The 24,276-nt window shown below is 36.5% G+C and overlaps 2 protein-coding genes across 3 annotated transcripts; one reads left to right on the forward strand and one right to left on the reverse strand.

The window, feature by feature from the left end:
- The first annotated feature begins 4,637 nt into the window (after positions 1–4,637).
- On the forward strand, positions 4,638–8,029 carry LOC132168860 (Pectin lyase-like superfamily protein). 2 transcript variants are annotated; one of them, XM_059579925.2, is made up of 6 exons: positions 4,638–4,746; positions 5,188–5,505; positions 5,943–6,063; positions 6,162–6,336; positions 6,433–6,551; positions 7,054–8,029. In XM_059579925.2, the coding sequence occupies exons 1-6, from the start codon at positions 4,729–4,731 to the stop codon at positions 7,746–7,748; spliced, it is 1,446 nt and encodes a 481-aa protein (XP_059435908.2). In that variant the 5' UTR covers positions 4,638–4,728; the 3' UTR covers positions 7,749–8,029. The 2 variants fall into 2 exon arrangements, with proteins under 2 accessions (XP_059435908.2, XP_059435909.2); XM_059579926.2 differs by having other exon boundaries at positions 6,481–6,551.
- A 149-nt stretch (positions 8,030–8,178) lies between these two features.
- On the reverse strand, positions 8,179–12,227 carry LOC132168858 (DHHC-type zinc finger family protein). The gene is made up of 9 exons (XM_059579924.2): positions 11,982–12,227; positions 11,757–11,870; positions 11,336–11,665; positions 11,048–11,116; positions 10,824–10,895; positions 10,581–10,709; positions 10,399–10,479; positions 9,245–9,415; positions 8,179–9,153 (listed from the first exon to the last, which is right to left on the reverse strand). Exons 1-9 carry the CDS (start codon positions 12,033–12,035, stop codon positions 8,644–8,646), a joined length of 1,530 nt encoding a protein of 509 aa, XP_059435907.1. The 5' UTR covers positions 12,036–12,227; the 3' UTR covers positions 8,179–8,643.
- Between the last annotated feature and the right edge of the window lie 12,049 nt (positions 12,228–24,276).

Raw genomic sequence — 24,276 nt, forward strand, 5'->3', positions numbered from 1 at the left:
ATTAAGCATTAATTAACAACTATATTTATGTTTATATACAGTTGACATATGGTGGAGAAATAGATTGCCCCTACATAAAGTCAGGAGGCCACCACCTCAATAAAAAAAAATATAGCATCAATCAATGAAGGAAATTAATATTAAAGGTGGTCGAGCCCAGCTTTAATGAATTTGTTCAATAATTAGCGTACGAACAAATTTGGAAGAGACAAATAAAAAGGCCACTCCAATTACCAGTACTCTAGTCTGTAGTCTGCCCCTTCTCCAGTAAATGACAACACAAAAACCAAATCCATGGGAGAGATGGAAAAAGATGGTTGGGGGGGATCATTTCATGAATATGTTTTCATTTCCTAAATATTTTTTAAATTATTTGAATTTCTATTATTAGTTTGCTAAAGAGAAGCAAACTAAGTTGGTGGGGGTGATACTTCCATTCTATTATCGAGTATTATTAATATGCTAAGGACAAGTAATAATGTTGGTATGTTTGATGTGTGCAGTATGGTCCATGTTGGTCTCATGCTTCTTTATCAGGCATGTCTGGTTCCTCATTACTAAAGCAACAATTCAATCTTTGATAATTGATACATCCTACCAAAAAATAAAAATAAATAAATAAAAAATTTATTTCATAATTATTTCACTACAGTTTCAACCAATCTTTAATGAAATGTAAAACGGGATTCTACCAACAAAAGGTCTCCGCTCGGTCGCATAATTGGTGTATGTATCGCTTTCTTATGTAGTGAGAGAAGGGTATCCAAGGTTGCAAGTAAAATACAAATGATTTGACACAAACCAGAGGGGGGAAAAGTTGAGAGCACATTACGGTTTAATTAATTTTGTGAAAGTATATTTGTAAAACATAGCCATTTTAAGTTTGATCATTGTAGCAAGTCTGCCCCCCACGCTACCACTAGTGCGTTTTCCTCTTTTTTGTTTTATCTTCATTCAGGCAGGTCCAGACAAAAATACAATGAATGTTACTTCCAAAATGCCCTTATCAACATCCTTATTCAGCATCAAACAAAATAAATGTTAAGAGACACTTCCGTTATATTCTGGTAGGTTGTTTCTTATACTAATACGTGTTCAGCCTCTTTTATCGGTAGCTGATCACCCGACCACTTTCATATAAGCAGCCCATAACAAAAAATTGCTAAGTCTCTTTCCCGGCCGAACCATCAAAGGTGGTCATAATCACCCAGTAATTGCAACAACCATATTGCATGGTTCCAACCACCCCACCTAGTCGTTGAGGGTGGCGGCCAGGATATAGACAGCTTATTTTTTATTTATTTATTTATTTTTTTTTTTGTGGCTCTTATTCTCTTCCCTGCATGAATGAGACAAAATGCAATTATGCAAGTCTAAATCTAGCGAGATTTGGTAAATCACTAAGAATTTGGGCCTTATTAGACAAAGCAGAGGTGTGTTTTGTCCTGGATAGCATGGTCGTCAAATATGATGTTGGAAGTCATATTCTTCTTTATAGTATACACACCATGTTCTGGTTAACGGTGCATTGGATACCCGACTTTGGAAACCCTACCTTTTCTTTAACAACGCCACAGATTACGATGTCACATCCTTTGTATCTCCCCTTGTCCCCATCTTTTTAGACATTTTTTCTTAATTGCTTCAATTGGCTGTTAGTATGAATTTATGCACAATAAAACCATATACAAGAAATTTCGTGTAATAGCTCTGTTCGCATCTTACCTATTTGAACAGTCTAAACAAAGTAAGATTAGACTATTCAAACTCAAGTAAACTTTCATATGATTCGGGTGCGTTTGAAATTGCGATTTTACAAAAATAATTTATGTTTTTAAAAGATATTGCAAAACATAAGGTGTTTGGCATTGCGATTTAAAAAACATTTAATTTAAAATATGAAAAAAAATCTATGGTTTCAATAAGTAGGCTAAGAGGTGCTTATTTGAAAAAGTGTGAATTGAAACTAATATCATGAATTCGCATAATAAATATTTAATAAAAAAAAAACACTTTTTAATATGTTTTACCAAACACATTTGCGATCTTAAAAAGTAGCAATTTCAAAAATACTATTTTTAAAATCGCACTTATTGAAACCGCAATTCCAAACAGATCCGAAATCTCTTATTAAGAACAACGTTATTGCACTTTAATTACATGCGAGTATGACTGCTTTTCTTACTAGTGCATTCGGATTCTTTAAGTTAGATGTTAAGTGCAATTTTGGTTTAAAGCACTCTTGTTTAGTACTAGGATGGAGGTTGGCCTTGTCTTTCTTCCTTTTCCTTTTCCTTTATCCTTTCTTTTTTGACCTTTTCAACATAATAATATGCCATCTTTTCTTTCCCAAATGGCATACTAAGAATCATAGTGCTTAAAAACATTTTACATATCATATAGAGACAAAAAGATGAGATGTGTTGTTTGGGGAGGAAAACCAAATTTGGCTATGAGTTTGAACAAATTGAATTAAAATAATTGCTATTCATTTATAAAAAAAGTTTGTTAAATAGGAGAAAGTCTATGGGTTCATCAACTTTTTTTATTTTTTTATTTTTTTACCTGTTTGGGTCAAATCAACAATAGTAACTAGGGTTGTGCACTAGTCTTAGTTCATTGCACACAAAAGTTGACATGGAGAAAGTTAGGTTTTTATATTAAGAAGGTGAGTTATATAAGTATTGAATGAATATTAAATTATGCTTTGGATTTGTTTTAAGCGGGATTGAGCCATATAAGTGATTTTAAAAATTTTCGTTAGTAATATTAATCAATTGTATTGAGGTATAGCGTAAATATAATTAATGTTTTTCTTGGTTCGTGACATGAACGCTAATGTAGTTTTATACTCAAGCTCTTTTAGATTTAATTGTCTAAGGATAAATATTAGGGATATCAAATATTTTACCAAAAGATGAATATCAAGATGATGCGTAGTTTATTTATTAATACTAGTAACATTTTTTTTTTATTAATTATTTAAATAATTTTCAATAAATAAGCTGCATGTAATCTTAGTAATCTTAGTACCAATTTCTTAGTAGGTACTAACATTTCTCTTGTGTAAAACAACAAAATAGAAATTCGGATTCGCAAGGTAACATTTGTCAAGGAAGACAAACACATTGTTATCAACCTTGTATAATACATTGTCCTAGAAACATCACTTCCTCAAAACTATCGTTTTTCTTAAATAAAAATAATCAAATTGATACAAAAGGTTTGCAATTAAAAAAAAAAAAAAAACTTTAAAATATTTTTTATATGATAGAGATTGATTTATTACAAACTTAAACCTTAACAATTATTTTTGCAACTTTACTTTTTTTTTTTTTTCAAAAAAAAAAAAAAGCCTATAAAAATTTGGAGCAATTGGTTTTAGTATTGCAGAAGTGATGTTTATAGGATGAAAAATGTTTAAGTGTATTATTTGACATGACAGTGAAAATTATTATTGAATTTTAAATACATTATTATTAAATTTTAGATTCAAATAGTAATTTACATGTAAAGAGGTGTATACTTAAAAGTGCATACAGTTTTTTTTTTTTTGTGTGTCCATCTACTCTTTTTTAAATGAAATCCTTATAAATTAAAATTTTAAAAAGAAAAAGAGGGGCCACCCCTTTGTGAAAGAAGGCCCTCCCTTACAGATTAGGGCCCCTCTTCTTTTTTTTTTTTTAATTGAAACTTTTTATTTTACTTTGTTCTTTATTTATGAGTAAAATTATAAGAATTTTGTAAAGAATAAACAAAATTTGAATTGAATCATATAAGGGATTAACTTGTTAAAAAAAAAAAAAAATTATCACAAAGAGTTTTAAGATAATTTTTATATTTAAGAATGAATTTGATATATATATATATATATATATATATATATATATATATATAAGTTTTAGTTTTCAGCTATGCAACTCTGTTTGGATTACAAACAAAAGTACCAACAACAAAAAAACAGAACCAGAAACAGGGAAAGGGAAAGACTTTTCGAGACAACTTTTTCAAGAGAGAGAGAGGAGAGAGAACGGAGCAAAGGATGAGTGAAGAGGTGAAATTGTTAAATTATCACTATATTTGACTCTGACGGAATTTGCGAACTTAAAAACTGGGAGGATAGATTGGATTAGCCAATGGGAGGATAGAGTGATGTCTCTTCAAAACCTTAAACCTCAATCTACTTAAAGAGTTATCTCGCCTTAAAACTCTCTCTCACACTCTCGCACATGGAGTCTCAATCTACTTAAAGAGTTATCTCGCCTTAAGACTCTCTCTCAGTCTCTCGCACATGGAGTCTATGTAGTGGAAAAAGTCACATACACAGAAACCACTCTTTGCTGAGAGTTGATGGCCAAGCCCATCTTCGATTTCATCGAGTTTTGCTTTCTCCAGCCTCATTAGCTTTCTGGGTTATTCATACCTCTGTCACAGAGAGAGAGAGAAAGAGAGGGGTATTGAAGGAGGTTGAAGGAACAAGGGGGACCTACTGCTTAATTTTTGGCGGGCAGCAACGGTCACTGTCAATGATTTTGATGCGGGTGGTGGTTGTGGCTCTCTCTCTATGACCCATCTAATCACACTTGCATCTTGATCAACAAAAGCCAACACCACCTTCTCCTCCTCCTTCTCGGGCTTAATTTCTTTTGTTTGCTTTTTGGTCAGCAAGGAGAATTCGGTTATCTTTTGCTGCTTGGGGCTGAAGGGGAAACAGCAGATCTCAGTCATATGAAGAGAGATTTTATTGTGAGTAGTCGGATCATTGCTTACTCTGTTAGTTTCTTGGTTTCCTTGTTCTAACTCTGTTTCTCTACTTTCTCTGCTTGAGGTTACTGTCTAGTTCCCGCTTTATCTCTAGTAAAACACCCATTGTTATGATCTAAAGAAAGATTTTTTCGGGAGAAATCTTGAAAGGGCCACTTGAATCCATCTTGTTTCAGCCACTAATTAAGTATAAACTTTAATTCAAAAATTGTTAGGATCTGATGGACTCTTAGTCTCCTTCCCCTTTTAACTGTTTATTTCCATTTCACATTGTAGTTCATTTTCTTTCCTTTCTTTTGTCCTTTATCTGATCTTTGGGATATTTAAAGTCAGAGAACAAAGGAAGCTACTTAAACAGTCACACCCAGATCTCACAAGTAATCTTCTGTTTAATAATAATCAATGTTCAACTTTTCCTTTCAGCTGGTGGGTGTGCTTCTGGTAGTTGCCGTGTTCAGTGATGCTCCATGGGGTGCCAGAGGCAGCGCACATTGCAAACTGACAAACTCTGGGGAACTTCGACCTCACAGTGTCTCGATTACCGAATTTGGCGCGGTTGGAGATGGGGTCACTCTCAACACAAAAGCGTTTCAGAATGCCATCTTCTATCTCAATTCATTTGCTGACAAGGGTGGGGCCAAACTTTTTGTCCCAGCAGGCCGGTGGTTGACAGGAAGCTTCGATCTCATAAGTCATCTTACTCTGTGGTTAGATAAGGATGCAGTAATTCTTGGATCAACAGTAAGCCTTCATCTTCACCCCTTGGCAGAAAAGCATGTAAATATGAATGTTAAATTGGAAAAAAAAAAAAAAAAAAATGCAAGCGAGTGGCTTTTGCTTTAATTTAAATGACCTGTTTGCTATTAATCTGAGGCATGAAATTCACTATGTGGGATAGTATGGAGTTACTCACGATGGTTATATTACTAATATTCACTCCAGAGAAGTTTGTTTTAACCGACTCACAAGCAAAATCGACATTTTGTGGAATAGATTTGCTATTTTAGTAATGCAATTGCTAATCTGGGATCATCAATGCTCTGCCGCTAGTCCATGTAGAAAATATTTATTGACCTCCATCCAATAGGCCAGTGTTGGCTATCTGTTTTCACCTTGTAAAACAACATCTATGACATCAAAGCACACAATACTAAATAGGTTATGCTGCATTGGTACAGAACTCTGATGATTGGCCGGTCAATGAACCTCTACCATCATATGGCCGAGGAAGGGAGTTGCCAGGTGGAAGGCATCGAAGCCTCATTTATGGACGCAATTTGACTGATGTTATCATAACAGGTTGGTGATATAAGTTGAGAATCGTTTTTCATATGTGTTTTTTTTTTTTTGTTTTGTTTTGTTTTTGTTTTCTTTATGCCTTTAATCTCTTCATGTAGGTGATAATGGAACCATTGATGGCCAAGGTGACATCTGGTGGAAGTGGTTTAGGACTGGAAACCTGAACAATACACGGCCCCATTTGGTTGAGTTGATGAACTCAACTGGGGTTGTCATCTCAAACCTAACCTTCTTGAATTCACCATTTTGGACCATTCATCCTGTATATTGCAGGTTTGTCCTCTTCAGAAGGAGTCAATTGCATGTTGCTCCCTTGTTTATTGGATTCAACTGTTTAAATTGCCATTTTAAAACTGTGCAAAAGTGAAGCTTTTATGAAATAGGGGGAGAGTTGAGACTTGTTTTCTGGATGAACAGCCATGTTACTGTCCAGAATGTCACAATCCTTGCTCCTCATGATTCACCAAACACAGATGGGATAGATCCAGGTGAGTTCTACCCCTCTTGAACGAAATTTCTTCCTTTCTATTTGAATGGTAAATGACAGATATTCTCTCTGGAATTGCATATTCCAAACATGTAGTCTTGTCTAATAAACCTTCCTTTTCTTTAAACCCTGAAAAAGGTGATGTTCCAGTTCTTGACATAGAATTTTAATGAAGCAAAGAATGGGACACTTTCTTTCTTCATGAGCTTACAGGAGTCCTCAGTTTAACGTTTGCATTATGTACCAAAATTTAGTTAGAAGATGTCAGTTTGCCTAGGGCTATGCAAAGGTGATAATCCTCTAGTAATTAGATGCCGTAGTTTCCTGCATGTCATTTATGTGAATTTTCATTTCAGAATTGCCAAGTGTCATATTTATATTAACTTGAATATATTACTTCAATTGCTGAAACCTAGCATCAACTTCCAAAAGTCTCTATTCAAGTTCAGTAACTTCTTGTGAACAATGGATAGTGTTCTCACCCATACTTCAATTGTGTTCAGACTCCTCTCATACTGTTTGCATTGAAGACTGTTATATTAGCACTGGAGATGACCTGATTGCCATCAAAAGTGGGTGGGATGAGTATGGCATTGCATATGCTCGTCCAAGTACAAACATTATCATTCGCAGGATAATTGGAGAGACTCAAAGTGCAGGGATTGCAATTGGCAGTGAGATGTCTGGAGGTGTATCAGAGGTTCATGCAGAAAACCTTCGATTCGTCAATTCAAGTGTGGGTATCGTAATAAAGACATCTTCTGGAAGGGGTGGTTATGTAAGAGATATCTACATATCAAATGTGACTTTGGCCAATGTAGATATAGCTATAAGATTCATCGGTCACTATGGGGAGCACCCGGATGAGTTTTATGACCCAAAGGCTCTCCCTACAATAGAAAGGATAACTGTCGAAAATGTTGTAGGGGAGAATATTAAATATGCAGGCTTCCTTGAGGGTATAGAAGGGGACACGTTTCTCAATATTTGCCTATCCAACATTACCCTTAATGTAACTTCAGAATCTCCATGGAACTGTTCTTATATTCAAGGGTATTCTGACTTAGTATACCCAGAAACTTGTGAGTCACTCGGAGAGAAACTCTCTCCTCAGAATTACTCAGATTGTTACCATCTATCAAATCACTTGCGGAGTTCAATTAATCAGAAGAAAGGTGCTTGGTTTCTGTCTTGGTAAATAAGGGAAGTATAGCATTTCCTCGGTTGTAGAACCGCCTTATGTGAATGTCCAATATATGTTGAAAATTTGATTCTTGCCATTTCATAAACACAACTACTGCCTTGCTCTGATGAAATGATCGCCTGAAATAGGAAGATGAGTGGAGTTGCTGATCTGCGGCTGTTTGCTTTTGAGAGGAGTACAGAGAGATGATTGTTTCTTGTAACTTTGTGTGCAGCAAAAAATAAGTGAGTGATTTATCAGATAATTGGAAATAGAATGAATTTGTTTTCAGTATATATTTTTTCTTTCAGATTTTCTAGTCATATATGGTCTTCAGATAATCTCTCAAACTTTTGTGAGAACAAAAAAAAAAAAATGCAAAGACTATCTTTATGTAGATACTTTTCTCCCACTATTATCATTGTCAATATGTTGTTTTATGGACTGAATTAATGAGGAAATTGCAGCACATAAGAGGTCTCCATAGGTAATTTTCTTAAGTAACATCCCTTGATTGAGAAAGGAAGGATTTTTCATTGCTGAATGCGAAGAGGATGCAAAACCAAGGGCTGTTTTCATTTAAGAGAGCCATTTACACAATCCCTTAAAAAAACAAGGCCAAGAAACAAAAAGATAAAAAAGGCCATTGGGACAATGGAGCATATTACACCTACCTAAGGAATGAGTATGGAAGCTTGAAAACTAATCTGAGTGGGCATAGTTTAAATAGTTCATGAATTTCTCAGCCTCAAAGAATTCATATATAGTTTGTAACAGTAACTGTTAAAATACAAATGTGAGGTAATGAATTAATTTGAATTTCACTGTTATGATGTCCATCAAGAACACACACAACCAACAAATAATTCTTTCTCAAAGGCTGAGAATCCAAAGTCTTTAAACATGACGCCTATCTAGGAGATGCTTCACTTCCATCCTTCTTGATAACAGAACACAAAACCTGCCTTGAAATGTAGTTTTCAAGTTCCCTGGACACCTCTGTTAACTTCAAGTCGAAATTGCCTCTGTACTTTTGCTTTGGTGATGCCACAATGCCAGAGAACATGGTTGGAGATCCAGAAAATCGCCTTCTTGGGCTTGAAAAACTCCCGGGTGAGGCTGGATGCCTTCCTTTTAAAATTAGAGGTGTTGAGCCAGTTCCTGCATTGGACAAATTTCTGTCTGTGTTCATCAGTGGTCCGGATTTAGTCTCCAGAGGTAGTGGCTTTAATGAATCATGTTCCGCCGTTGGCTTCTGTTTCATGAGCCTTTCTCTGGCCTTCTCAGCTGCTATTAGAGCTTTTTCTCTGCTCAACTTTACCAGTTTCCATGGGTCAATGCTTACGCGGAAGCCTTGTTTCTTGGAAGATGTAGATGGCTCGGGATCTCTATCAATCCTTATGGACAACCTTGGCGGGTTCTGGAAATCAACAGGAAGAAGTATCCATGATGGACTTATGGCTTCAGAAGATACAAAAATAAAGGTAGAGTGTCTTAACGCTAAGCCTTACCTGATTTCCCCTGCGTCCTTTGCATACAAACCGTGATACAAATGATGGTTTTTCAGGTGAATCAAAATCAGTGCTTTCATCAGACGATATATCAGAATCATCAAAAGGATCTAGTTCCATAGATTGGTTCTCCTCTTTCATTGCCAAGATGTAGTCGTAAGTTCTCATTCCCTGCAGAAATATATACTAGTAAGACTGTAGAAGGAAGTCAAAAAAAAAAAAGCAAAAGTTTTTAGCGAGAAAGAGCATTAGTGCTGAATAATATCAGCAAATACATTTAAAGCACAGGGAAGGCAAAGATTAAACCATGCAATTGATTGTGTGTCTGCGTTCAAACAGTGTTGAATGATGATCAGAAGCTTGCAATTTATTTCTCTTCAAGGGAGTGTTTTATTTTCAGCTCCTGTTTGGACTCGAGGATTATTAACAGAAGTTTTCTGTTAATTAGGAAAGGGAGTGACACTTTGGCACTACTAAACCAAGTCTTATGTAACAATTATGGTGTATGTTTCTTTCATGTACCAAAAGTTTGACATCCCTATATATATATATATATATATATAAATGAGTAATGTTATACACCACATTTTTATCTTATTTTTATTTTGCTTTGTTGACGTGACACTGTCAATCTGCCTTTTAATTTTAATATATATATATATATATATATATATATATATATATATATTAACACAAGCTGATTGGTGATGTCACATCAATAAAGTAAGATAAAAGTGTAGCGTAAATCATTTTTCGTAAGTACGAGCGTGTACATCCCTACCCTAGTCCTAGGTTAACCCTTAGGCAAGCCCATGTCAACTTAATTAAATGGATCAAATCCCACTAATTTAGCACTACTATGTTTAACGATAATTTATTTATTTTTAAATAAACCCTAGAGATAAAAACCCTAGCCGCCCCATATATAGTGTTTATATATGGTTATGTTTCATTAATTAATTTAAATCAAAGACTATTATGGTAAGATAATATATATATATATATATATATCTTTTTTAAAAAAGAACATATATTGAACACCGACAATTAGAGAAGGAATTTCATGGAATGTATAAAACAAATAGTTCTTAGCCACAATTTCCACCTTTCTGTATTAGACCTCACCAAAAACAAATGATTTTATAGCCAATTACCTTCCGAATGAGAACCACATGAAAGAAGAAAAGTTGTCCTAGTGCTGCTGAACCATATGCTGTCGTTAGAAACAGAAGTACCTGTGGCATTTCAAATTTCAGTAAATGTAAAATAATGAGAAGGGAATTTGCATCCGAATTATCGCAATGAAACATTAATGCAGAAGTCAACTTTATATTACCGATATTGTGGCAAGAACCTCTCTAGGGAAATGAATATAGAGCTTCCTCAACAACTCCTTCTCAATTCCCTTTTTATCTGCAAAGCACCTGATGAATATAGCAAGGGCAGTTCCTCCTTCTATGATTAGCTGTAGCAGACAACAACATGGTTGGCATGGGAAACAACTAAATGGTACACCTATTTAATGTTCTTTTTAGGAAGTCTCAACTCTTGAAGAACAGAAAGATACAAAATAACTGACCATCAACAAGACGAAGATCATTAGAAGAATGAAGGTTGTGTAATTCCTTTTCCCAACACAGTTGTTTAGCCACTGAAAAAAAAAAAGGAAAGGAGAAAAAAAAATCAACAACCGATTGTATTGCATCAATTACGTAGATGGCCTCGTAAATCATACCCAAAAGGCAACAACACTCAAAGAAGGGAAAAAAGTTCAACTAGGATAAACATTCCAAACAGTTTTACCCTGCAATGGTGATCAAACCCTTCAACACACCGGTTGCAGGTCCTGCAATGCTTGCTGTGCTTTTTTACCTGCAAAATGAGGGTCCAATAACGGAATGCTTTGGATGACTCTAAAAGTATTCACATAGCACTCTTAGAATCTGACACTCATAACTTATTCATCAAAAAAATAAAATAAAATCTGACACACAACTAAATCAATCGAGTCTTATTTAGCAATGAATGTAAAACGAATATTATGTCCAATAGCTCTGCCTGTGATAGGAAATTTAACAACTCTGAGCTTACCTCAAAATCGCATAGTGAGCAGAATGAGATGTCATCCTCTTTCAGATGGGGTGCTATAGCATCATCCTTGATGACAAAGGGAAATGGAAGCAAGGGGTCCATTTGAGCACTGGTCTTCCATGGATCCAAATACTGCCTCCTTATAAAAGTCCTAAGGATCTTCCTTTCTACCCTCCTTAAAAACCTCACAACTATCTGACCCATTATAAACCCATATTTCAGCTTCACCAATCCACTCTTAGATTTGGCTCTTTTCTTCTTCCTAAAGCTGGTTTTGTCAGTTGGGTCGATGGCCGTACACCTTATAAACAGAAACATGACAGAGAGGGCCTGAAGAAAAAGTTTGAGACTAAACAAATAAGAGCTCAATTTCAATGTGAAAAAGGCAATCAAAAATTCTATGGCAGACTTCAAGTCTTACCGCAAAGGAAAATAGCGTGGTGACCGTGATCTCGGCTGTTCTGTTTCCTAGGAAAAGACCCAGGAAAGCGTAGAAGGCTACAACCAGAAAACAGTAAACTGCCATTCCCACTATCTGCAGTAATTAGCTCAGAGGGAAAAACATAAATCTCAATTTGAGAGCTAGGAAATCATCATTCACAAATATACTCACCCAGAAGTTGAAAGTGATAGAAAGAAACTTGACCTGTAGAGAGTGGAGAGGGCGTTGCCAGCCATGGCGTCTCGTCATCATCATCATACGGTGGTGTCTTCGTTTGTGGGCACTTTGTGTGCTTTTGCTTCGCTCCTTCGTCTTCTTCTTCTTCTTCTTCTTTTCTTGTCGTTTTCTACCCAACGGTCGACTAATACTATGTTGGGGGTGGCTTTTGAAATTCGAACGGCGCTTTTGATGTATAGAAGCAGATCTAGTTGATCCAACGGCTGTGATGACTGTGGGACCCGTGATGAATATGCTGAGCCGCCACGCCACTTTATTTAAACATGAGAGATATGGGCCTTTGCTCGTAAAATGATGGCCAATTTATAATAGTTGGTTCGTACACATATCTCTTAAACCTTGTTGGACTTGAACCATGACAAGAAAAGCCCCTAGAGGGCCTAGATCCTGTACCCGAGAGAGCTGATTTTCCAACCCTTTTTTGGAATTTATTTAGGGCTCGTTTGGTTTACGGAATAAATCCCTGAAATATAATGGTTATTCTTATGGAATAATCATTATTTTGTTTGGTAGGGGTCTATTCCTAGGAATTTTCATGGGAATAACCTATCTCATATTCCAGTGGCGGAGCCAGCTATTTTATATTAGGAGGGCCGTTAAAATTTTTTTTTGCGTCCTAAAAATTTTCTTCACCCTAAAAATTTGGTAATTCACACAATATATGAATCACAAAAAATATCTATAAAAGTTCATAAATATGTGCTGAAATTGATATATTAAAAATGTAACATGTCGACATTATATCAAAAAGATAGAAATACAAAAAAAAAAAAAAAAAGTGTTTAGAACTGCACTTTACGGTCTCTAGCCATAATCACTCCAAGAAAAATAAGGGAAATTTGACTAACTACACATCATTGAGATATTACATCAAACATGTGATGTGTGTTAAGTTTGAGGGTGCCATGAGTTAAAAAAAAAAAAAAAAAAAAAAATAAAAAAATAAATAAAAAAAAATAAAAAATTAAATCCTTGGGGGTGTCGTGGCACCCCCAAGGTACCACGTGGCTCTGCCACTGCATATTCCTCTTAAAAATGAGAGGAATAGCTATTCATGTTGTAATTAAATAAATTTTCCAAAATTACCCATATTATATATTTTTTTTTATTTTAGACTTAAAAAAAATAAAAAAACAACAAACTTAAAAAAAAAAAAAATAAATAAATAAAGTGGGTGGCCGATCACCAATTGTGGTGGTCGGCCACCCATAGAAGAGGCTGGGCTGGCCGTACCACCACCGGACGCCTTGGGGGACCACCCCCGATGTGTTCGGGGGTGGTGCGGCCACCCCTGAGGGCGTCGGGGGTGGTCGCCGCCACCCTCGAGGGTCCTATGGGGTGGTCGCAGCCACCCCCGTGGGTCCTATAGGGTGGCCTCAGTCACCCCGTGGCTTGGCCATCCCTGATTTGCCTTTTGGGTGGCCACACAGCCACCCCAAAGCTTATCTGGGGTGGCCGGCCACCAAATTTATTTTATTTTATTTTATTTTTAATATGAGTTGGAAAAAAAAGGCATAGGGCTTTTAGTAATTTTGATTCAATTCCAATTAAAGCATGCGTGTTGTTACCAAACTAAGGAATATGAATAGTTATTCAATTTCATACTCTTTTATTCACAGTAATAACTATTTCTTTTCCTAATAGAATACGCATTTTATGAACCAAACAAGCAATTTTACATCATTTAGGCTACACGGTAGCAAAAAAACTAATAATAATGATCAGTAATTGTTAAAATCACACACACACACACACACATATATATATAGGGTTAAATACTAAATACCCCCCTAGGGTTTCACTTTTTAATTTTTTTCCCCAATAGGGTTTATTTTGTATCACATGAGGTCCTTGTGGTTTTGATAAAAGATCAAATTCGTTCTTCCGTTCATTGACTGTTAGTTGACCTAACGAAATTCCATGTGGACTAATTAAAAGCTGACACCTAGCATAAGTTCCATGTCATCAATGATGATTGTATAGTAATATGCCACCTAATTAAAAAAATAAATAAATAAACAGATACAAATTTTAAATGCTAGGGGCTTATTTATTAAAAGAGTTTAACAAACAATTAGATTGATTAAGGGTTTAACATAAAACAACTAAATCAACACGATTGAAAAGAGAGAAATTTCCAAACAAAAAGCAGCTAGTTTTCACCTAAACCCTAGCCTCCGCCCAACCCAACACCACCCAGTGTCCTCCCGTTCTCCAACGAACCCCAAATCCCTGACGAATGCCAACTCCTTAGTCTGACCGACGAACTCATCTTCTTTAACAGACCTACCGTTCTTCCACGGTCCAACCACCGCACCAACCTTCTCCGACGAACCCCACTCTCTGGTGACAGATTAACGAGCCCATCTGCATACCCTAACTCGTGATATGTTATTTTGGGTTGCTTTTACTGGTTTCCAGTTAAATAGTGAATTACTACACATGTATTTAAATTGTTGGTAGGGCCTCTACTGCACGTGTTATTGGATTGTTGTTTTGGGGTTGCTTAACAATGAATACTTTTTTGGATTGTTGTTTGGTTGGTGGACACATTGATTGATATTCAACTTTTATGCCTACTTTATTCAATGTGTGTTCTATTAAGAAATACTTTATTCAATGGTCATACTGCATGTGTTAAGAACTTTTGTTGTTTTCTGCATGTAAAGTTTTTTATTCTTGTTTGTATTATTTTGAATTTTGGAATTCTGCCTAACAACTTTTATGAGTAATTTATTCAATGGGCCTACTGCATGCATGTGTTAGGACCATTTGTGGTAGACTGAACAGTATAAAGTTTTTTATTCTTGTTTGTATTATATTGAATGTTTAATTTACTGTTTTAGGGTTCCTAGGGTTTAACTTGTATGTAAGAGTCCAGTTACTGAAATGGCTAAAATACCCGTTTATTGCCAATGTATAAAAATGGTTGCATCTATTGTTGATCTTTTCATTCACCATCATGGATCTTTTAGTGAACCAGATTTGGAATATGTGGGAGGTGATGTGATAACTATAGAAGGTTTGGATGCAGACATGCTATGTTATTAGGATATAATGAACATATTGGAGGATTACTTGGAGTACAACTATGAGGACATATCAAGGTTGATGTTGTACTACAAGTTTGACGATGAAACCAATGACTACATATGTGGATTTACTAACGACAAAGACATCATGAATATACTCAAAGAATTGGCTAGTGGGAAGACAAATATATTGCATGTATTTGTGACTGATCCTATAGAAATTCCAATTCAAGTCAGGTCTCTAGTGATGATGATTTCTCATTTACCTGCACAAGTTTATATGGAAGAGCCTGCAGAAGAGCCTCCACAAGAACATGTGCAAGAGCATCCAGAAGAGCATTAGGCTGCAAAACGAAGAGGTAGGCCTAAAAAACGAATTCACATTAAGGGGGGAGAGCATACGTTTGACTTGAGTGACTTTGAAGTAACGGATAGTGAGAAAGAAGACATTTTCTTAGAAAATGATGAAGCACGTATCAGTCAAACTAAGAAGGAGACAATGAAATGGTTTTAGTCGTGGTATGAAATAGAGACATCTACGAATGTTTGGGATATTTCAAACGAGCCGGATGAAGATGATAGCAATAGTGATGGTGGCATCTCGAGCATAAATAGTGATGATGTGAGTGAAGGGTCACCGAGACGTGTTAGGAGGAAGTATCCTCAGTGGATGCCAAAGGCTGACTTGATAGAGGTAGTAGAACTATATATTGGGCAGGAGTTTGTTGACCCCAACCAGTTTAAGGATGCATTGCAACTTTTTGCTGTTCAAAATTCTTTTGACTACACCTACGTGCGCAATGAGAAAACAAGAATTACCGCCATTTGCAAGAGAACTTGTGGATGGAGAATACATGCATCGTGCTCATATAAGAGAGACTGTTTCCAAATCAAGAGTTACATTAAAGAGCACAATTGTGGGACTCACTACTATAACAAGAAGGCATCAATCAAGTGGGTTGCAAACCGATATTCGGACATCTTTCGGGACGAACCAAATTTTAGAGCAATTGCATTGGAGGAAATGATCAGAAGAGATTACAATGTCGATATGACTTTATTGTCTTGTCACCGAGCAAAGAGGATGGCATTGGGTATTTTGACAAGAAAAAAGGTGAACAATATAAACATGTGCGAGAGTATGCAAATGCATTAAGAAATTGGAATCCTGGCACATCAGCTTATATACAACGGGATGGTAGATTCTTCCAACGAATGTATGTGTCATTGGTAGCCTGGAAGAGGGGCCTTTTGGAGGCGTGTAGACCCATGATTTGTGTCGATGCTTGCTTCTTGAAGAGTAAAAGCCTGTTTGGTATTGCGGTGGGAAATAAAACTTTTGGATGTAGAGCTTTTGTCTGTGAGCTTTTGTCAAAAGCGCTTCTACTGAAAAATTGTTACATGTTTGGTAACTACATGTCTGAAGTGCTTTTTGAGAAGTTATTGATGTTTGATAACAAAAACTAAAAAAGTGCTCTTCGTTGCAAAAATGATCATAAAGGACATTTAATGTTATTAAAAATAATAAACACGCTTGCATCATTAAAATAAGAATATATGATCATTCAAAACATCATTTTTATTTTCCTCTTCATCAAAAAAGAAGTAAATAAATAATACAAAATAAATATGTAAACCGAATGAAAATTAATAACTTGTAGAATGTTAAGTGATTAAAATTAGTTCCTTTATTTTTCATGAAACTATAACCCTTTTGTTGGTATGTAACGAGAGAGACAGAGAGACCCTTTTGTTGGTATGTAAAGAGAGAGATAAAAGTGATGTGTTGAAATTTTTGGGATGAGTGTTTCATTGGGAGGAGAGATTGTGGGTATTTGTCCTTATTGTAGGGTGTGAGTTTTTGGCAGAACCGACGTGATACTCCTTGATATAAACATAAAAAATACACAAAAAAAAGAGAGTAAATAATAATAATAATAAAAAAGAATTAAATGAATCTATGCATGCCTGCTGCACACTGCACATGGCATGTGCTGGCTTGAACATGTCCCCCTCCCCCCCCCCCCCCCCAAGAGCACACCTCTGTTGCAGTGGGGAAACACCCCCTTATATGCCATCTTCGTCTATATTTTTCCTCCTCACACGCCATCTGCAGGTCTTCCTCACATGCCATTTTCGGCTGTATTTTTCTCTCTATTTTTTCTTTAAGTCTCTTTTCTGCAGGTCTCCCTAACATACCATCTTCAACTATATTTTTTTTCTCTATTTTTTCTAATTCTCTTTTTTGAGATTTCTTTCTTACATCTTGAAAACTTCAGATCTCTATATGAAAGGCCCTCAAACCCAGATTTTACATACAAAGCAAGAACCTCAACTTGGATCCCCCTCGCTCTGGAGCAGATCCAACTGCTTGGGATGAGAAGTTTATGTATGGGTATGGTTGTCATTTGTTGAAATTGGTGTGTGTATTTCTGTCCGTTCATATATTTCATTAAATGAAAACCTGCGGCGCGCCTTTCTTCCAGAAGTCCGTTTGAGGAGAAGCCTCATTTTCCAGCTTTGGCTCAAACGTGGTTTTGGGCGTTTGAAACCTCAAAAGCGTTTTGACAATATTTGACCCAAACGACTCTATTTTTTTTCAAACGGACTTCTCTTGCCTTAGAAGCGCTTTTTGGGTCTGTAACCGCAGACCCAAACATGCTCTAAGTTCAGTGGGAAGCTACATGCAGCCATTGCGAGGGATGCAAATGACGACATTTATCCACTAGCATATGTTGTATGTGAGTGTGAAGATCAGCATCCACTACAAAAATTATGGTCATTAGTGGCGACCCAAAGTCGCCGCTAATGAGCATAAAGTTGCTGCTATTTACAAATACTGGCAGCACGCGGCCGCTATTTGGTGGTTGGTAGTAAGCCGACGGCAAAGCTAAATACCGGCGACTTTCAAGGTTGCCGCTAATGACAACTCATTAGAGGCCACTCTAAGTCGCCGCTAATAATTTTTTTTTTTGCCGGAAAAAATGGTTCAAAATGGTTCCACGGTTGCCGCTATGGGTATATCATTAGCAGCGACCACCAAGTTGCCGCTAATTGTATGTCATTAGCAACGATACAATGTCGCCGTTAATGATATAAGAAAATTAAAAAAAAAAAAAAAAAAAAAAAAAAGAAAGAAAAAAGTCAATAGCGGCCACATGGAGTTGCCGCTATTCCTCTATCATTAGCAGGGTTGCCGCTATTTCTTCAGCATTACCGGCGACCTATAATTGCCGCTATTCATTTGTCATTAGCGGCAACATAGAGTCACCGCTATTTATCTCATTAGCGGCAACCTCTAAGCTGCCGCTAATGAATTAAAAAATAGAAACTCAATAGCGGCGACCATAGGGTCGCTGCTATTGGAGGGGGGGGGGGGGAAGGGGAAACTTCACTTACCCCCCTATATTTTCGCGCTTTTTGTAAACACCCCCCCCCCCCCCCCAATTGTTCAAAAACTCTCACTTTGGTGTATCAAACTTTTGTTTTGTTCCAAATACCCCCTACCTTTAGCTTCTGCAGTTAAATGAAACGGTAGATTTAGTAAAAGACCTTTATACCCCTAAATTTTTTTTAAATTTCAAATTTACCCTTATTTATAAATAAACTCGTGGGTCATAATACGGGTGGGTTAGATCCACCGGTAAACCCACGGGTCAGGATTAAAAAAAAAAATAATAATAAAAAATAAGGGCAAAATTGGAATTTCACACCCCTCCGTTAAGATTTCACAGAAAATCATAACGGAAGGGGCAAAATGAAAGGAAACGAAAGTTGGATACATCAAAGTGAGAGTTTTTGAACAATGGGGGGGTGTCTGCAAAAAGTGCAAAAGTATAGGGGGGTAAGTGAAGTTTCCAAAAAAAAAAAGCATATATATATATATATATATATATATATTGAGATGACACGTGCAATACATCATGGTGTAAACAAAGATAACCAAGATTAACAGAGCATATAGGACAATAGATATAACTCACTTAAATTTTGGGCATCCTACTTCTCGATTACTCAAAAGCAACTTGCTGGAAATTTCCAAAACCATTTTCAGTTATGAAAAATGAAAGGAATCTTATTTATAAAAACAAAATAACAAAAAAGCCATATGGGTTAATATTCTCTTTCCCGCGTATATGCTTGTTTGTGCAGTAATGCTTTCGTGATGCCTGGAAGAGAGAGAGAGAGAGAGAGAGAGAGAATTCATATGCAAACACTACACGCTTGAACCAGGAAAGAAAAAACTCCAGAATAACATTATTCAAAAGCAAGAATACAAGAAAAATACATTACTTAAAAAGGGTCCTCTTCAAACAGCTATTGTAACATCCCCAGCCCGTTAAAGCTGAGTATGCCACTTTTCTTCTTTTACAATAAAAGCTTTTGCAAAGATCTATAAGGTCTATCAGAGTACTTGATTTTAAAGGATACGATCAATGTATAAAATATTCTTTAAGAGATTTTATTACAAGCGAAATTAGGAAACATTAAACTTTAGTTGCGGAATATCATATTATTACAATAACTGATATGAAAAGACGTTGAAAATTAATAATTATTCCTGCCCCCATTCTGGCCTCCTATTCCAGCGTCCTTTCAACCTGAAAACAAGAAATAAAACTGAATGAGCCCAAAGGGGCCCAGCAAGTAAAATCCACAACTATAAATAGTTTTACTCCTTGTTCTCAATTTTGAAAATTGTTTTCAAAAATAAATATACATCTAGCCATAATAATACATATATGTACGGTTGCATCTCCCGTAGCATATACGTACTATTACATCTAGTAATAGATCATCGTCATAAATCATCTTTATAAATCATCATCATAATGCATCATTATAAATCATCATAGTATATCATTTTCTTATCCTAGGGCCCATGTACACTATTACCCCTGTGTACGAGGGTTGCGGGTCCTTGTGACCATGGCACTGAACTGTGGTCTCAGCCATGCCCAACCGTCAATTAACTCTTTTCTTGGTGCACTCAAGGGTCATGTTGATGGAATACCACCTTCTGGAATACCACCTTTTAGCATAGCCTCCTTCAATAGTTTCGCCTCCATCCGAGTATTGGTACCGAACTCCTCTCATCCTTATTTATCTTGGGGCCAAAAATACTCTCCTCCATACATGTGCCATCATTTCATAACCATTTAACTCATTTCTTGTACTTTTCTTTGTACTTCTTTTGATGCATCTTAGGACAACATGTAGGAGGGTTTATCATCATTCTTCTTTCATATAATCATCATCATTTCTCAACTTTCTTTTCTCAAAATGGAAACTTTTCTAAATATAAACTTGTTGTACTTAGAAAGCATTTAAAGAAATAGAAACTTTCTAAATAATTCTTTTAGAAATCCTTCATGCATACAACATATCTCTATGACAGGTAAATAAAATAATCATTTACAGTTTGATACAAGAATGTATAAATAGCATGACATGAAGAACTTTAGAAGGGGTAGTGAATTTACTTACCTCTAGACTGAAGCTATGAGCAGTCTTTAAACTGCTAAATAATCATCTTGAAAAATATCTTGTTGTTCCACTCTGTTTATTCACAGCTAAATTAATAACAATTCACGAAAATCAATTAACTCCAGTCTACTCCTTTAGGGGAGTTAACCCATTAAAATCCAACCCAAAACATCTTATAACTTAGCCCAAAAATATAGAATCAACTCCCAACACTAATTCAAAATTCTCAAGAGTGAAACCACCCGATATCATCCTGATTAAATCGAAAGGTTCTCATCTAAGACCCGTTACTCAACTTAAAATCAAATACCCATAGTTAAAAGAAGAAGAATTTTACCTTTGAAGAACCCATTTTTATTATTCTGCGAATTTCTCTTTTGGTCATCCTCTAAATCTCTGTTTCTCCCCCTCAGCATCTCACCCGCTTTCTCTTTCTCATGCTTCTCTGTCCATCTCTCACTCTATTGCAACATTCTTTCTCCCTCTGTCTTCTCTTTCTTACATCCGTAAAGCTCCCTCTCTCTATCTTCTTGTTTCTTCCTCTCCGTTAAGTAATAAGAAATGAGAGTAGGTGAAGTCAAGAAAATGAAAAGGAAAGTCCAAACCGTGTGGTAAGAGAAGGAAGGAAGAAAAATGTAAGGAGCAATGAGTGGTAATAAGTGGCATTGGGGAAAGTGGGGGAGAAGAGGGGTTAGTGTGCTGGTAGAAAATAAGAATGGAAGAAAGAAGGAAGAAAAGAAAATGGGTAGGGCCTCATGAAAAGAGAGAGAGAAAGTATAGTACAAAGCATTAGTCAATAATTCAAAGTAGGAGAATAAGTGGGTGTGGGACTGCTGTGAAGAAAAATGGGGAAATGAGAAGAAAAAAAATAAGAATTAGGTAGGTTGGTCGGCAAAGATGTGGGGAAAAATAGTAAAAAAATAATAATAAAAGAAAAGAGAAAGATAAGGTGATTATAAGCAAGTATTGTAGGTTAACTCGCATTTTAAAATAATTTGTCTATTGTCCTCATTTAATCAATCACCAACTATTATAATCATACTCCGAATTCTATTAATCGGTCATCAATTATCATATCTCTTAAATCACCCAATAAAATAATCAGATATAATCTCAAATCAATATCATATGATCTAATAAATTCCTCAAAAATAAATACCATTACATAATCATCATCAAATAAATATATCTAAAATCTGGGGCGCTACAGCTATATACCTCCTCATGGAGTAGAAGAGTGCAACTTCCACTCACATATCCAATAACAACATATTAACCATTGAGAAATTTTCTTGCGGTAAAAAAGATTCATGTTATAATTGCTCACTCAACAACTGGTACCAATGAAAAACATGTTTCATGATTAAATGATTAGGAATTATTTTCACCCTTACTGTTAATTACACTTGGCTGCAATATGGATAATATATAGAAGGAAAGGCCACAAGCACTCTATGCTGTGATGACCTACAAAGCAAGCAAACTGGACAAATCCGAGTGGTCCAATATATGTTAAGCAATAAAAATATCTATTCAGTTTCTAAATGCAAGGACCTATCTAAAAAAATGCATGGGAGAGTGAGGCATGAGACTTGAGAGACATCCATATAAGACGCTAACCATTAGCATGCATCATTAAACATAGGGCCGGCAATTTTGACACGACTCGCGAACACGACACGAAGTTAGCAGGTATTGGGTTTGGGCTTATCGGGTTCGGGTCTTAATCGGGTCTACCCGATTAAGACCCGGCTAAATTCGTGTCTGGCGGGTTGACCCGGCGAGTCCACGAGTCGACCCGCCAGACACGTTTAAGTTAACGGGTCTGGCGGGTCTTGGGTGACCCACTAGACCCGTTAACTTATTTAAATAAATAAAAAAAAAACCCAACCCAACCCAACCCAACTACTCAGATACTAAAATCAAAATTTCCTAATTCCTAAATAGCTAAACCTAAACACGACTACTCAGAGACTCACGCAGCTCACGCTCACGCTCACCCTTACGAGCCCACTACCCCACCAATCGCCGGCCGCCAGCCCCCCCCCCACCGACCCACCCAAGCCGGCGACGCCTCTCTCTCCTCTCTCCCTCTCCAGCACTCCCTCTCGGCTCTCCCTCTCGGCTCTCTCTCCCTCTCTCCCATCTAAAAACCCCTGCATCCGCCAGCTCCCCCCCACCCAAACCGGCGACCAGAGTCACCACTCACCGAACTGTCTCTCCTCTCTCCCTCTCCGGCTGTCCCTCTCCCTCTCGGCTCTATCTCCCTCTCTCAAAGCATGTCGGTTGCTCAAATGGCTTTTCTATATATTTTTTGGGTCGGGTCGGGTCGGGTCAGATTACCTGTTTAACGCATGGGTCGTGTTTGGTCGTGTTTACCCGATCTTACCCAGTAATGTTAAACGGGTCGTGTCGGGTTACCCGGGTATTTTTCGTGTCATAATCGTGTCAGACCCATTAACCCGATTAGCTAAACGGGTCATGTTCGTGTCTTGGGTAATTGGGTCGCGGGTCTTAGCGGGTTTTAATCGGGCCTGCCCGATTACCCGAATTCCCACCGTTAATTATACATGCCCTCTAAATCAGGATGAATGGTCCACTCCCAAATAATTAGTTTTATTGGGACGATAAGTCGATAACCAAATCATAGTCAATATAAAGACAACAAGCTATCAGGAGGGCTAACACAAATTCCCGTTGTACAATACCTAGGAATTTGTAAAACATGAACTGACAAGGAATAAGTAAACATACCAAAACTGCCATTGGCACTCGATAAGCAGTTTTCCGGTATTCACAAATCATTTGAGAAATTTGTGAATGCGTCCTCCTTAAAATACAGAAAAATAGTTGATTATCATTTAAGAAATGAATTCAACATTTGACAACACAAAATATCAATGTCTTGATACTTGGGAGCTTGTAAAATTTTCTGTTAAACTTCTAAAGTATTTCTATGGAAACAAAAATAATTGACATCATATGACCCAAATTCTTTATAATTCTTAGTTTTTTTTTTTCAGATCAAATTACACCACAAAAATGGTGATAATTTTTGACTAGGAGTTTTTGACGTGCGATTTTTGACGTTTTTCAACGATTAAAAGGGTAGGTGTCAAAAATTCCAGATTTTTGACGTGTCTACAGTGACACGTCAAAAAATTTTGACGTGTTGGAGAGAACATGTCAAAAAGAATTTTTTTAACGTGGCAGTATCGCCACGTCAAAACCTTTTGACGTGGCTGTTTTGACACGTCAAAAAAATTTTGACGTGGCTATGTCGCCATGTAAAATATATATATATATATATATTTTAATTATTTTCACCCCACCGTGTTTTTGCCCCAGCTCTCTCCCTCTCTTCTTTTCTCCATTTTCTCCCTCATGGCCCAGCTGTGATGACCCGCTTAATAAAACATGACTAAAATTTTTTCTTTTAAAAACCAATAACCCACAACAAGCGGATTGTCATAGTGGCATGGCAATACCGTAGTATGCCACGAACCCATGCATTAACCTGATTGACAATATCATAAGTCTCACAGAGCTATATGCATCGTTCATGATTCATCAGAGTTCATATCCTTACAGCGGAATATAAATATCATAAGACATAACATAACACATTAGAGCTGACAAATACCTCTAAGTGATTAAAGCTTACATACAAAAGAATGGCTATACAAAAGTGTCACATGTGACACAAGCCATATTCAAAATAACAATGTCTAAGCATATACGTG

The sequence above is a fragment of the Corylus avellana genome, chromosome 1 (genome assembly GCF_965113065.1).
Source record: "Corylus avellana chromosome 1, dhCorAvel1.hap1.2, whole genome shotgun sequence".
NCBI classification, from domain to species: Eukaryota; Viridiplantae; Streptophyta; class Magnoliopsida; order Fagales; family Betulaceae; genus Corylus; species Corylus avellana.